General features: G+C 43.1%; 1 protein-coding gene across 2 annotated transcripts in view; it reads right to left on the bottom strand.

Moving 5' to 3' along the window:
• ECEL1 (endothelin converting enzyme like 1) overlaps positions 1–5,226 on the bottom strand; it is a 69,523-nt gene extending 64,297 nt beyond the window's left edge. For both annotated transcript variants that reach the window (XM_066590207.1, XM_066590214.1), the window contains exon 1: positions 4,477–5,226. In XM_066590207.1, the coding sequence (XP_066446304.1) occupies positions 4,477–5,226 (750 nt within the window). The remainder of the gene's footprint in view (positions 1–4,476) is intronic.
• Between the last annotated feature and the right edge of the window lie 7,923 nt (positions 5,227–13,149).

Raw genomic sequence — 13,149 nt, 5'->3', positions numbered from 1 at the left:
CCACAGGCAGCATCTTTGCAAGTAGATAGCAAGGGAGCGGGGAGGCCGGTGAGTATAAAATTACACCCATGAACTCAGTGGCCCCTATGAACTCATAAGTTTAGTTTATGGGGCTCATAGGATTTGATAGGTTCCCTTTAAAGGAAATGTGTCATCAGAAAAATACATTTTTATGTTAAACATATTTTTTAAATAATTTTTAGTAATTTTTTAGTTTTTTTGTTTCCTTTGTCACCATTTATGTACAAAATCCTAAAGATTTGCTGTTTTCACTTTGGCAACTTAGGCCGGCTGCACACGGCCAGATTTGAGTTGCATAATCTGGGGCGGGCATCCGCCCCCCGGGTTCCAATGCAAATACTGTTAATAGCATGCTATGGAAAAGTGCTTTTTCCTGCACATGAGCGGAAATTAATTACGATTTTCCACTCACGGAGGAAAGATCGCAGCATGTTCTATTTTTGTGTGGGCTTCAAACGGATGGCTTTGATTGAAGTAAATGGAAGCAGTCCAACCAATGGCCCTCCCGCGTCATCACCTAGTGAAGGCATGGGAAACTCTGTACTGTACTGCGCATGTCTGATGGTTTGCCGGCCAGACCATCTGCAATACAGAAGGCAGTCTGCACACAACAAGAAATGACAGGTATGCAGGATCACCGGACGGGCACAAGGTCGGATTCCGGTGTGGGATAGTGCATTTGGAATCCGACCAGGACATGTGCAGCCGGCCTAAGCCTAATAACAGGTTGATACTTCCTATTCTTTAGTGATCACTCTTTAGTATTCAGCTCATTATTAGGGATGAGCGAGTATACTCGCTAAGGCACTACTCGCTCGAGTAATGTGCCTTAGCCGAGTATTTTCCCGTTCGTCCCGAAAGATTCGGGTGCCGCCGCGGGGTGGGGAGCTGCGGGGGAGAGCAGGGAGGAACGGAGGGGAGATCTCTCTCTCCCTCTCTCCCGCCCGCTCTGCCCCGCTCCCCGCCGCAACTCACCTGTCAGCTCCCTGATACCTGTCAGTATCTCCCTGCTCGGGACGAGCAGGGAGATACTCCGCTAAGGCACATTACTCGAGCGAGTAGTGCCTTAGCGAGTATACTCGCTCATCCCTACTCATTATCTAAACAAGCAATGAAAGGTAACACCTCTTTATACAGACAATATAGGATCCGCCATTCGCAATAGGTGATTGTTACAGCTCAACATCTGCCCTTATCAGCACAATGACCTCCGCTCAGGTCACAGAGCAGGCTCACAACAGTCTCCCATAAAAGTCAATGACCTCCTCCAGAACACAGGTTCCTGTGGTCCATGTGCACAGTATTAAAGGGGTTGTCCCGCGCCGAAACGGGTTTTGTTTTTTTTTTAACCCCCCCCCCCGTTCGGCGCGAGACAACCCCGATGCAGGGGTTAAAAAAACAAACCGGAGAGTGCTTACCTGAATCCCGGCGGTCCGGCGTCTTCATACTCACCTGCTGAAGATGGCCGCCGGGGTCTGCTCCCTCCGTGGACCGCAGCTCTTCTGTGCGGTCCATTGCCGATTCCAGCCTCCTGATTGGCTGGAATCGGCACGTGACGGGGCGGAGCTACACGGAGCCGGCATTCTGCACAAGCGGCCCCATTGAAGACAGCAGAAGACCCGGACTGCGCAAGCGCGGCTAATTTGGCCATCGGAGGCCGAAAATTAGTCGGCACCATGGAGACGAGGACGCCAGCAACGGAGCAGGTAAGTATAAAACTTTTGATAACTTCTGTATGGCTCATAATTAATGCACATTACAAAGTGCATTAATATGGCCATACAGAAGTGTATAGACCCACTTGCTGCCGCGGGACAACCCCTTTAAGTATATCTCTGAATGTTGTTAACAGCGGCTTGAGCAAGATGGCCATAGTCAAAGAAAATAGAAAATAAAACCAGATTATAAAGAAGAATAGAATACATATCAGTATCAGATTTTAATTAGTAAAAACCTTTAAGTGATACATTCTCTACAAGCTGTTAGTCACATGGAAAAATGGCAGCCAGATTCTTTATAAACATTTATACCTTTTATGCTATTTTGAGCCTCATATTTAGTCTTAAGACTATCTGCGACAAGTGCAGCCATTTGCAAAAAGAAATACATGCTACATTGGATTATACTTTTGATGTCTAAGCTACATGCTGTACGAGTGCATGTGCAACTCCAACCCAGCAGTCTTGGCCTTCAAATTAAAGAAGTTTCCTGAGTTATTGATTTTATAAAGTTTTGGACACCCCATGCCCCAAAGCATGTAAAATTATTATATTAACCGTGGCACTGGACCACCGCTTTATCAGTCCAGCACCATGGCATCTAACAAACATTCCTTAAGCCTTTTAATTTAGCAGCCCCGCGTTAGGTATACAGGACGTCACTGATGATGTCCCTGCCCGGCCTCCTAGTGGCTGCAGCAGTCATGTTGGTAGACAACCATGTGATGGCTGTAGCGCTTGTAAACAGAAGACCAGAGCAGTGGTGAGCGGCGGCGGCGGGGAGCAGTGTGCAGCAGGAAGCGACTATTGTGGTTATTTAATATACAATCTGTTCCCACACTGCCACCAATGTTAGGGATACCTGAAAAGCCCCTTTAAGTATCAAATGCAATTATTTGGATGGTAGGAAGCCGAAGTGCTACATGAGCTCTGTAAATCTGGTTTCATTTACTTGTATTAATCAAACCCTTTTCATGGATTGTAGGATCTGTACATTTCCTGTGGGCACATTAGTAGATTCTAGATAGCAGGATTGAACTAGGATGAAAAGGACACAAAGCTCCTGGCATGAATACAGAAGGGTGTGGCTGCACTGTTCCAGCTCTGCTGGATGAAATGAACATTGCTCTGCTGGGAGCTGCCAAGGTACATATTTCTGAGGCAGCATTACTCTGCTTCCTTCTGTTCTCTAGTCGTCATTGCTTTTCCCATTGAACTTAGATTGAATAGAAGTGGCTTCATTTATCAGCGCTGCTGAGAAAAATATTCCAACATGGGTTTAAGACATTCACAGACTATTTGCAAAATTATAGCGGTAAAAAGCTTATTACACATTATAGCTAAATGTTTATAAATGAATAACGTATTTCAGCAGAAGTTTTTGCCTATCTATCACCTTGCCAATTCACGCATAGCACCTACATGCAATAACTTGGCAAATCTCAAATTAAGAATTTTTTAAAGGGCAATCTTAATAAAAATAATATTTTTCATGTAATCATCATGACTATCTACTATACTGTACCTCGAATCCAATGTTCAGGATAGAGAGACTTTATTTTCTTCTTTTAGACCTCATGTCCACGGTGAAAATCAGGCCCGCCGTGGATTCTTCATGGAGAATCCCCCAGTGGGTCTCTCCTTTCCCGGGGACATGAGGCTAAAAAGAAGAATTTACTCACCTGTCCGGACGCTGCGGACCTGCCCTCCAACGCAGCCGGATCTTCTTTCTTCGGCCCGGCGGATGTGCTCGGCACTCGATTTTTTTTTTAACTCCTGCTCCCCCGCGCGCGGAGAGCAGAAATGCAGGCGCGTGTGTACTGTAGATCTGGACGGCTTCCATAGGCTTCAATAGAAGCCTGCGGGATCCGTCCCTGCAGGAGACCCGCAATAAAAAGGAGCATGCTGCGTTTTTTTTCCAGCACAGGCAATCCGCGCCTCAAGGGGAAAATGACATCTGCAGGTATTTATCTACCTGCGGGTGTCCAATGCATCCCTATGGGGCGTGGATCCGCGTGAGGAAAAAACGCTGTGGATTTTAAGTCTTCTTTTTACCATGGACATGAGGCCTTAATGGCCATCTTTTTGTTTGATATAAACTATACCATCACATCTAAAATTCAAAAACAATAGCCGTCCTTATATTGTATAGGGGGACCCCATGTTTTTAGTGCAAGATATTTAGTATATCAACATGTTTACGGTAAGTTATATGTGATAATTGATGGGATACTTTATATGAAATAATATAAATCAGTGCAGATAGCTTCAATAAATTACTAAATGATCATGAGAGAAAGAAAAGTACTGGGAACATTCATCACTTTGAAGGTCACATAGCAGACTTTGGCTTTGAAGGCAATTAAATGAGGGTTAGATCATCAATATATCTTGATTCCCTAGTCCTGAATGGCAGTAACAGAATCTAAGTAATCTGTAAGGAAGTGAATGTTTATTGTACATTAATAAATTCATCAGAAGCTCAACCTTCTTATCTATCTCCTAATTGAAAAGCGCAGGGGCTTTCAGCACAGTATGTAAGTGTTTCATAGGCTACAACCATTAGGTAAGTTGCCAGTAAACTTTAATGAACACATAGAGAAAACCAGTTTTCATATATTATTGACTGAATAAGACCTGACAGAAAAGCAATGCTAAGATGCGTAAAAAGCACAGTTTAAAAACTTTACAAAAAGTTGTATTTTCACAGATAGGTTGCTTCCATAAGCAAACTTACCCTGATGACGTATCTGGACGCGTTTTTGTCATCTAAGTTTACCGTCAGTGAGAAGAAGACTGCTGTGCTGTACACTCCTTGTGTCTTATAGAGCAATTCATTAAAGTCCCACTTGTGTTTGGAGTGTTCTGGCAGATTCCACCCACCACAATCCTCAAGAACTTGCAACATTGGAAAGGCTCCCAAATGGTCAATCTCTTTCATATTGAGACAAGACCTGAAAAACTCCTTCACCTTTCTCTCTGAAGATCCTCGGTGGTTCCTCCTTACAGGTTGTAAAAGAAGATGCTGCAACTTTTCTTCATTCTGTTCCCCAATAGCAGCTATGGTTCCATAAATCAGCTTTTCCTCTGGTATCCTATGCCTCCTTAGCCAACCACCGCAAGCAAATGAGTAGAAGTCGGTACAAGGGGGTATGGTGGGATCTATGTTGTTGCTGATAAATTTGGAAGCCCTCATGAAAGCTTTCCTCTCCTGACACTCTTCTAAGCATTGTCCATCCTGGTCCAAAGACAAATACTTCAACACCAACATGCATCCTAAAATGACACACAGACCAGCTGCAAAGACCAGCCCAGAAAGTAGACAAGTCTCCCTCCTGCTCCAGCGTGGTATCCCTTTGGACTGTTTTTTGGAGCTCACTTGGATATTAAAGCCATTAGAAAGTGTGCTGCTGCTATTGTACTTGCTAACATACTTGACTTCCTGGAACTCATCATAATGGGCTGTCAGAGAATATGTCTTTTCCATGTCTCTAAAAACTTTGTGCTATTGGTGTTTAGAGAATAGAATATTGTGGACACACCTCAAGGCTTCTTAGGGGTTTAATTTTGTATTACTGTCAACACACCGAAGAAGATGCAGTTTGAAGGAAAAGAACTGGTTTTACTTTTGTTTTGTGATCTTCAATCCTAGGGGAAGAAACCTGTTAAAAGACATTTTTATTATTAGTATTAGTAGTGATGGTGGTAGTAATAGTAGTAGTATTTTCCACACATATGCATAAATACACTTTTAACATTCAAATTGACCAACACAACTTATTACCACTGCATAAACTTATATTAAAGCAACCCTACAGTCCTGGTCATTAGTTTAAGAGACTACACGGTGCTTTGATTGGCCAGTGCTGCTCACATAGGTAGTACTGGCCAGTCAGAGCAGTGTGTCTTAGACTGCCGATGCATACTAATGCACAGCATGCACTAGATAGTCAGAAAAGCAGTGCAGTCATCTTTGTTACTCTATGACTGGATGTTCACTTTAAGGGTGCCTTCAGACGAGCGTATGCGCAAATACGCTGGCCACAAATTCGATTTCTGACCATATAACTTTCAGAAAGAACAGCTTCCAAATGTACGAATACTGTAAAACATAAACTGGGCAGAATGGCATAGAGTGGTTTATATTCAGATGTATGAAATCCAAAGCTAATAACAATAGGGTGATTTGGTAATAAGTCATGCATGTTTTGTGGGCTGTGAAATGCTATGACAGGTAAAAAGAAATCCTTCTGGTGCTGATTGCATTTAACTAATGTTATACTACTATTTGAAGGAGAACTGTAGTGAGGAGATATGTAAATCTCATTCATATTCACAGTAAGCATAGACACCATACCAGCAGTAAGTGCAGTAGAAAATGTTATACTTTATGGTTTCACATGGTGACTGGCGAGAAACTGTACTTAGCACTGCATACAACGTCAGTTATAGGGACATGTATAATTCTTAGAAAAGCATCAAAAGGCTTGATCAAAGGGGCACTGAACTGTTCTTCTAAGGATCCTGCCTGTTCTGTTTTTCTTGCCAAGGCTGAATGTGGGATAAGCTGCATGGTCAATGAAGTAACATAGTAACATAGTATGTAAGGCCGAATGAAGACATTGTCCATCTAGTCCAGCCTGTCTATCCTACTGTGTTGATCCAGAGGAAGGCAAAAAACCCCAAGGCCAGAAGTCAATTAGCCCTTTTGGGGAAAAAATTCCTTCCCGACTCCCTAATGGCAATCAGACTGTTCCCTGGATCAACCCCTAATAGTTCCTACCTGCCTATATTCCAGGATTGACACTTAACCTAATATTTATATCCTGTAATATCCTTCTTCTCCAGAAAGACATCAAGTCCCCTTTTAAACTCCTCTATGGATTTTGCCATCACCACTTCCTCCGGTAGAGAGTTCCACAGTCTAACTGCTCTTACAGTAAAGAACCCCTTTCTGTGTTGGTGATGAAACCTACTTTCCTCTAATCGTAGCGGATGTCCTCTTGTTACCGTCGAGGTCCTGGGTGTAAACAGATCGCGGGAGAGATCCATGTGTTGTCCCCTCATGTACTTATACATGGTTATTTGGTCGCCTCTTAACCTTCTTTTTTCTAGAGTAAATAGTCCCAATTTGGATAGCCTCTCTGGGTATTCCAGTCCCGTCATTCCATGTATTAGTTTAGTCGCTCTTCTTTGAACCCCCTCAAGCACTGTGACATCTTTCCTGAGCACCGGTGTCCAGAATTGTACGCAGTATTCCATGTGAGGTCTGACAAGTGCCTTATATAGTGGGAGGATGATGTTCTCGTCCTTCGCCCCTATTCCTCTTTTGATGCACCCCAAGACTTTATTTGCCTTTGCAGCGGCTGACTGGCATTGGTTACTCCAGTTTAGTCTATTATCCACTAATACCCCCAGATCCTTTTCCATATCACTTTTCCCTAGTGGTACCCCATTAAGTGAATATTCGTGACATCCGTTCCTCTTGCCCATGTGCATAGTCTTACATTTTTCAACATTGAACTTCATTTGCCATTTTTCTGCCCAAGCCCCGAGCTTATCCAGGTCTGTTTGTAGCCACATATTGTCCTCCGTTGCATTAATTACATTGTATAATTTTGTGTCATCTGCAAATATTGATATTTTGCTGTGCAGCCCCTCTATCAAGTCATTAATAAATATGTTGAACAGAGTGGGGCCTAATACTGAACCCTGTGGCACCCCGCTAGCGACTGTGGTCCAATCAGAGTACGAACCATTTATTACCACCCTCTGCTTTCTATCGTTGAGCCAATTTTTTACCCACTTACACACGTTTTCGCCCAGTCCGAGCTGCCTCATTTTGTATATTAGCCTATTATGTGGCACAGTGTCAAAGGCTTTAGAGAAGTCCAGATATACAAGATCAATAGATTCTCCCTGGTCCAGCTTAGAGCTTACTTCATCGTAGAAACTGATCAGATTTGTCTGACATGAGCGACCCTTCATGAATCCATGCTGGTGAGGAGTTATTCCCTTAATCTCCTTGAGGTACTCATCGATGGCGTCTCTCAGAATCCCCTCGAAAATTTTTCCCGTTACTGAAGTGAGACTTACTGGCCTGTAGTTACCAGGCTCACTTTTGCTCCCTTTTTTGTAGATTGGTACCACGTTGGCAATGCGCCAGTCCAATGGTACTACTCCAGTCTTGATAGTGTCTAGAAATATAAGGTATAGCGGCCTAGCTATCTCGTCACTTAGTTCCTTTAGTATCCTTGGGTGTAATCCATCAGGGCCCGGTGATTTATCAATTTTAGTTTTCTTTAGACGCTTCCGCACCTCCTCCTGCGTTAGGTATGAGATATTTTGTGAGGGGTTCGTTTTATTCCTCTGCTCCTCGTGTGGCATTTCCTTTTCTTTGGTGAACACACTTGAGAAGAAACTGTTTATTAGATTTGCTTTCCCTTCGTCATCATCAATGATTTCTCCTGCATTGTTTTTTAAAGGGCCAGTGCTCTCCCTGCAAATCCTTTTGCTGTTTATGTAGTTGAAAAATAGCTTCGGGTTGTTTCTGCTCTCTTTTGCGATCCGTCTTTCCGCTTCCTCTTTGGCAGTTTTAATCGTATCTTTGCATATTTTGTTTTTTTCCCTGTATGATTTTAGCGCTTCTTCGCTGCCTTGTTGCTTTAGTAGTTTGAACGCTTTCTTCTTTTCGTTTATTGCCCCTCGTACCGTCTTGACGTCAGACGCCAGGAGTAGCGACACGAGACGAGACGGAGGCACGAGCGAGCGGGGAGCTGAAGGGGACAGCGGAGCAGCTCAGCAGCCGAAGCAGGTGCGGGGGCAGCGGCAACTGAAGCAGGCACGGGGGCAGGAGTGACCAGTGGGACCGGAGCGCAACAGCGCAGCAGCCGGCGCCAAGAGGCCACCAGGAGTTCAGCGGAGCAGCTGAGACAGGAGGGCAGAGTGAGCGGCCGCCGGGACAGCGGGTGACGTCACCAGGAGGAGCGGAGGAGCTGAGTATCTACCTCTGTGTGTGTTTGTGAGCTGTGTGTCTTCTGTGTATCTGGTTAGTTGTGTCTTCTGTGTGTGTGTGTGTCTGGGGGTCTAAGTGTTTGTGAGGGGGAAAAAAAAAAAAAAAAAAAAAAAAAAAGTAGAATCATGCCCCCGTATCACTAACTCATATTATGTCTACTGCAAATAGTCTGTTTCTGTGTTTAACAGCCAACATCATTGGTGGCAAATGACAGTCCTTGAGTGCAGGTCTAGACCAATCTGTCTAAATAAGAGTCTGTGAATAAGTATCGTATGGCCAGTAATACATGTCTTCTGCCACATCATTGGGAAAGGCTTTTTTAAATTGAACCTAAAATATTTGCTATATAACTTGTGTATATTCATCTTTGTCAAATTATGTTTCCTATAGTGAAAGCAACCACTGAAGAAAATATTTATACAAAAAAAAAATTAAGGCTAGATTCGGGCATGCTTCTCCATGAGGAAACATTTTGTAACTGAGGTTAACTCTTTCTGTGTTCCAAGAGATGTATACTGAATAGAGATGAGCGAGCATACTCGCTAAAGCAAACTACTTGAGCGAGTAGTGCCTTATGTGAGTATCTGCCCGCTCGTCTCTAAAGATTCGGGTGCCGGTAGGGGACGAGGAGCGGCGGGGGAGAGCGGGGAGGAATGGGGGGGGATCTCTCTCTCACTCTCTCCCCCCCGCTCCTCCCTGCTCACTCCTGCAACTTACGTCTCTCCCCCGCTGGCACCCGAATCTTTAGAGACGAGCAGGCAAGTACTCGCATAAGGCACTACTCGCTTGAGTAGTTTACCTTATCGAGTATGCTCGCTCATCTCTAATATTGAACTATATAGATCTTTGACAAGCTAGTAACATCACTCATCAATATATGATCTTTCCTCACCCTTTTTCTGAATGTAACCCTTCATGATGCATCGATTGAAGCCCCCCCACCACCTGATAAAGCCCAGCAACATAATATGTTATACCTGTGGGCAGCAATTTGTCTTCAAGAACAGGCATTACTATAGGACTAAATGGAGAGAAGGGTTGTGCAGACAACTATAGGATTCGCATGCTATCTGCAGCTAAGTCAGTTTTAATTGTCCCCTCTGAATTTTCAAGCCATTGGTGTTACTTGGAAATCAATGTAACTCTTTTATGAGCTACAGAATATAATGTGAACATTAATATGAGTAATCTCTATTTACATATTATTGAGGCTTAGTCAACAAACCTTTTTCCAGCTGTTGCACTGCTGCAAATGCAAGCACCCCCCGTCATAATGGCATTTGTAGTTCAATAGCAGCTAGTTCTATAGCTTTCAGTTAGGCCTCCTGCACACAGGTGGAAATTCCGCGGCGGGATTTCCCGCGGAATTTCCGCCCATGGAAGCTGCCATAGGATTGCGTTAGAAAACACAATCCTAGGCAGACGGCCACGATTTGTCGGTGTGAAATCACGCGTAGAAAACAAATTGTGGCATGCTCTATTTCTGTGCGGGTCTCGCAGAGCCCCGCACAGAAATGTCACTCCCCGGCGGACGGCTCTACTCTGCGCATGCGCTGGCTGGCCAGCAGCCGACACATGAAAGAGCCAGAGCCGTGGGAGAGGTGAGTGCCGCGCTGGTTCCTGCAGGGGCTCGGGTCGGGTCCTGCTGTGAGAATTCTCACAGCGGGATCCGACCCGGCCGTCTGCAAGCGGCCTTAGTCTACAATTTTTTCTCCTAATTTACAATGCTGTTTTCTCATGTTGAACAAACCAAAACAGTTTGGTTCAGCACACTAAAATTCTTCCACCACTACTACATTATGCACCATTTTTAGGTAAAGTTGTTTAAACTAATTCAGTCTGAACTAAACTTTTTGCTGAAATTTGGCAAATTGGCTGAACCGAACCTTTGAAAAATACACTCACCACTACTACCTTCCCACTAAAGAAAGAGATCATCCAGATGACCAGTGGCATGTTGCACAGTTTTTGAATGTATCAACTATTCAGATGAATAGCATTGTGGGTAGAAGGAGATAACCTAATGTCTGGAAAAATTAAAAGGGTTAGCCCACCAAAAGCATTAATTGCCTATTCATAGGATAGGTGATAAATGTATAATTGTTGCAGTTCTGACTTCTGAGACCCGAAGGATCATAAGAATGGTGCACACCAAGTGAATGAAGCAGCGTTGACCCCCTGCTAGATACATCTCCATTGTACTATGGAAGATAGCCAAGCATATTACTCAGTTAATTCCATAAGCAGTGAATTGAATGGTGGTCATGCTAGTAGACTCTCTAGGGGGACTTGGACCATTCTAGTGGTCAGACCCTCATTGATAATATGTTTCCTGTGGCTAGGTGATAAATGTTTTTAGTGGGATAACCCCTTTAAGGCAGTTAGGCTCTGGTATTATTGATCTCAGTGATAACCCCAGTAGTGAAGACATTGGGGTTTGTCACATTGACATTTAACATCCCATTGACAACAGTCAGTCCTTATCAAGATACTTTGTGTAAGATTGTAATGGGACGCTATAGCACAACCCACCTGCATACTGACCAGGATTCTAACCACGAAGTCTAAATGAGAGACAAAGTTAGGATTCTCCCTAAGACTCCCTTGCTTTGCCAGAGTAATGGTGAAGAGCCCAGTTTTTGAGGCTTGATTTTGAAAAATCATTCCCCCGTTTTTCTGGTTGCTTCTATGGGGATGTACAGGATGCTATGATAAAAGTTTCATTTTTAACTTCATATAAGTGCTGCGAGAAATCTTGTCTTTTGGCTTTGCCAGGATGCATGTGTACCAATTCCTAATATTCTTTTTTGTCACTGGGGTTTAGTGTCTGCACATTGTAATGGAAATCAATTCATTGTGCACTGACTTCTTGCTGAGCTTCTGTTTCTAAACAGCAGCCAATCTGAAGAGGCAGAGCTGCAGGAGGAGGGCAAGAGCAGCAGCTTGAACCAATTAAGAGAGATGGGCAATTTTCAGACTAACTTCAGGTCCTTTTGTGGATGATGACCATCAATTGACCATATTAATGCTCATTTAACAAGTTGATGCATCCCTTATGGGGGATTAATGTTTGTTTGTTCCTGTACACCTTTTTTATATTGCTCATTTATGTTGTACATCACCTGATGTTCCCATCAGAGCTCACAGTCTAAGTTCACCTATTTATGATTTTGGAATACCAAGCAAACATGGGGAGAACACAAAGATGTTGTCCTTGGTGGAATTTAAACCCAGGACCCCAGGGTAACAGTGCTAACCACTGAACCACCATGCTGCCCATTCAATTATTTTTGGCAGTACATCCACCATTTGCATGGGGAGATGTGCTGCTGACAATGATGATTTTTGGCGTCACATAATAGATGCAATTACACAAGAGATGAGCACTTGCTAATTTTTCTGATACCTTTCCATAGGGCAATGATCAGGTAGACAAATGTCTAGAAGAACTTTCATTTTTTATCCTTGTCTCATGTTAAAGGGCCATGAGACTCAACTTGGAAGCTCTTTACAAAGACAATTGTACTGCCAGAAATGCGACTGATGATTTTGCAAGTCGATTGCAGGTTGGAACCAATCTCCCCACCTCCATAAAATGAACATGATAGTTGTGCTGTTAATTGTAGATGTCAGGATTGTTGAACTAAAGATCTTTACTTCAAATATAAAAGATAGGCACTTTTTAAGCAGTTAACACTACTGTATGTGCCTGAACATTTGTTAGTATAGCTTAGGTTTCTGCTATAATGTAGACTAGTTTTTGGCATACATTATAGTAAGGATGAGAGCCGTGTGCAGAAACACCCCCTAAAGCTATGGCCTACCCACTTTTTTGCTCTTTAGGAGGAGGAACTTGGCATAAAAGCCCCAAAAGTCACAATTATGTCTCGTGCACCAAAATTGTAACGTTTGTGCATCGGAATTCTGGCATACAGACCATAATGCATATGCTCCAGTGACATGTCCAATCATTGGTTAACACCCAATAGTGCAATGGTGTTGGACTTTATTTTCATTACCTCCTTTTCTTTCATGTCAGCCCAATGGTTTTCACTTTTTTTTAAGAATTTTATTGTAAAATAATATTAAATGAAAAAATTCCTGCTATTTTGGAAGAGTGATTACGTTGTATTGAGCATTACCTCCTTCATGCATTACTGCAAAATTACGTAAGCCCAGGACCAATGTTCCTATTATTTTACCAATTCTTCGATTCACGAAAAACTGCAATTTAGTCCAAATGCCATTATGGTGAGAGTATCTGCTGTTCCAGACCCAAGAGTATATCATGTTCTGTATTGACAACAAATATATCCATACTTTCTGATAATTTAACCAAAAATCTGCAATACTGACAGATGTCTTAAGTTGTCTACCTTTAAGAACAATAAAACA

Source organism: Eleutherodactylus coqui, chromosome 1 (assembly GCF_035609145.1).
Source record: "Eleutherodactylus coqui strain aEleCoq1 chromosome 1, aEleCoq1.hap1, whole genome shotgun sequence".
Classification (NCBI taxonomy): Eukaryota; Metazoa; Chordata; class Amphibia; order Anura; family Eleutherodactylidae; genus Eleutherodactylus; species Eleutherodactylus coqui.
Note: the sequence above shows the minus strand (reverse complement) of the source record. Positions and strands in the feature narration are given on the sequence as shown.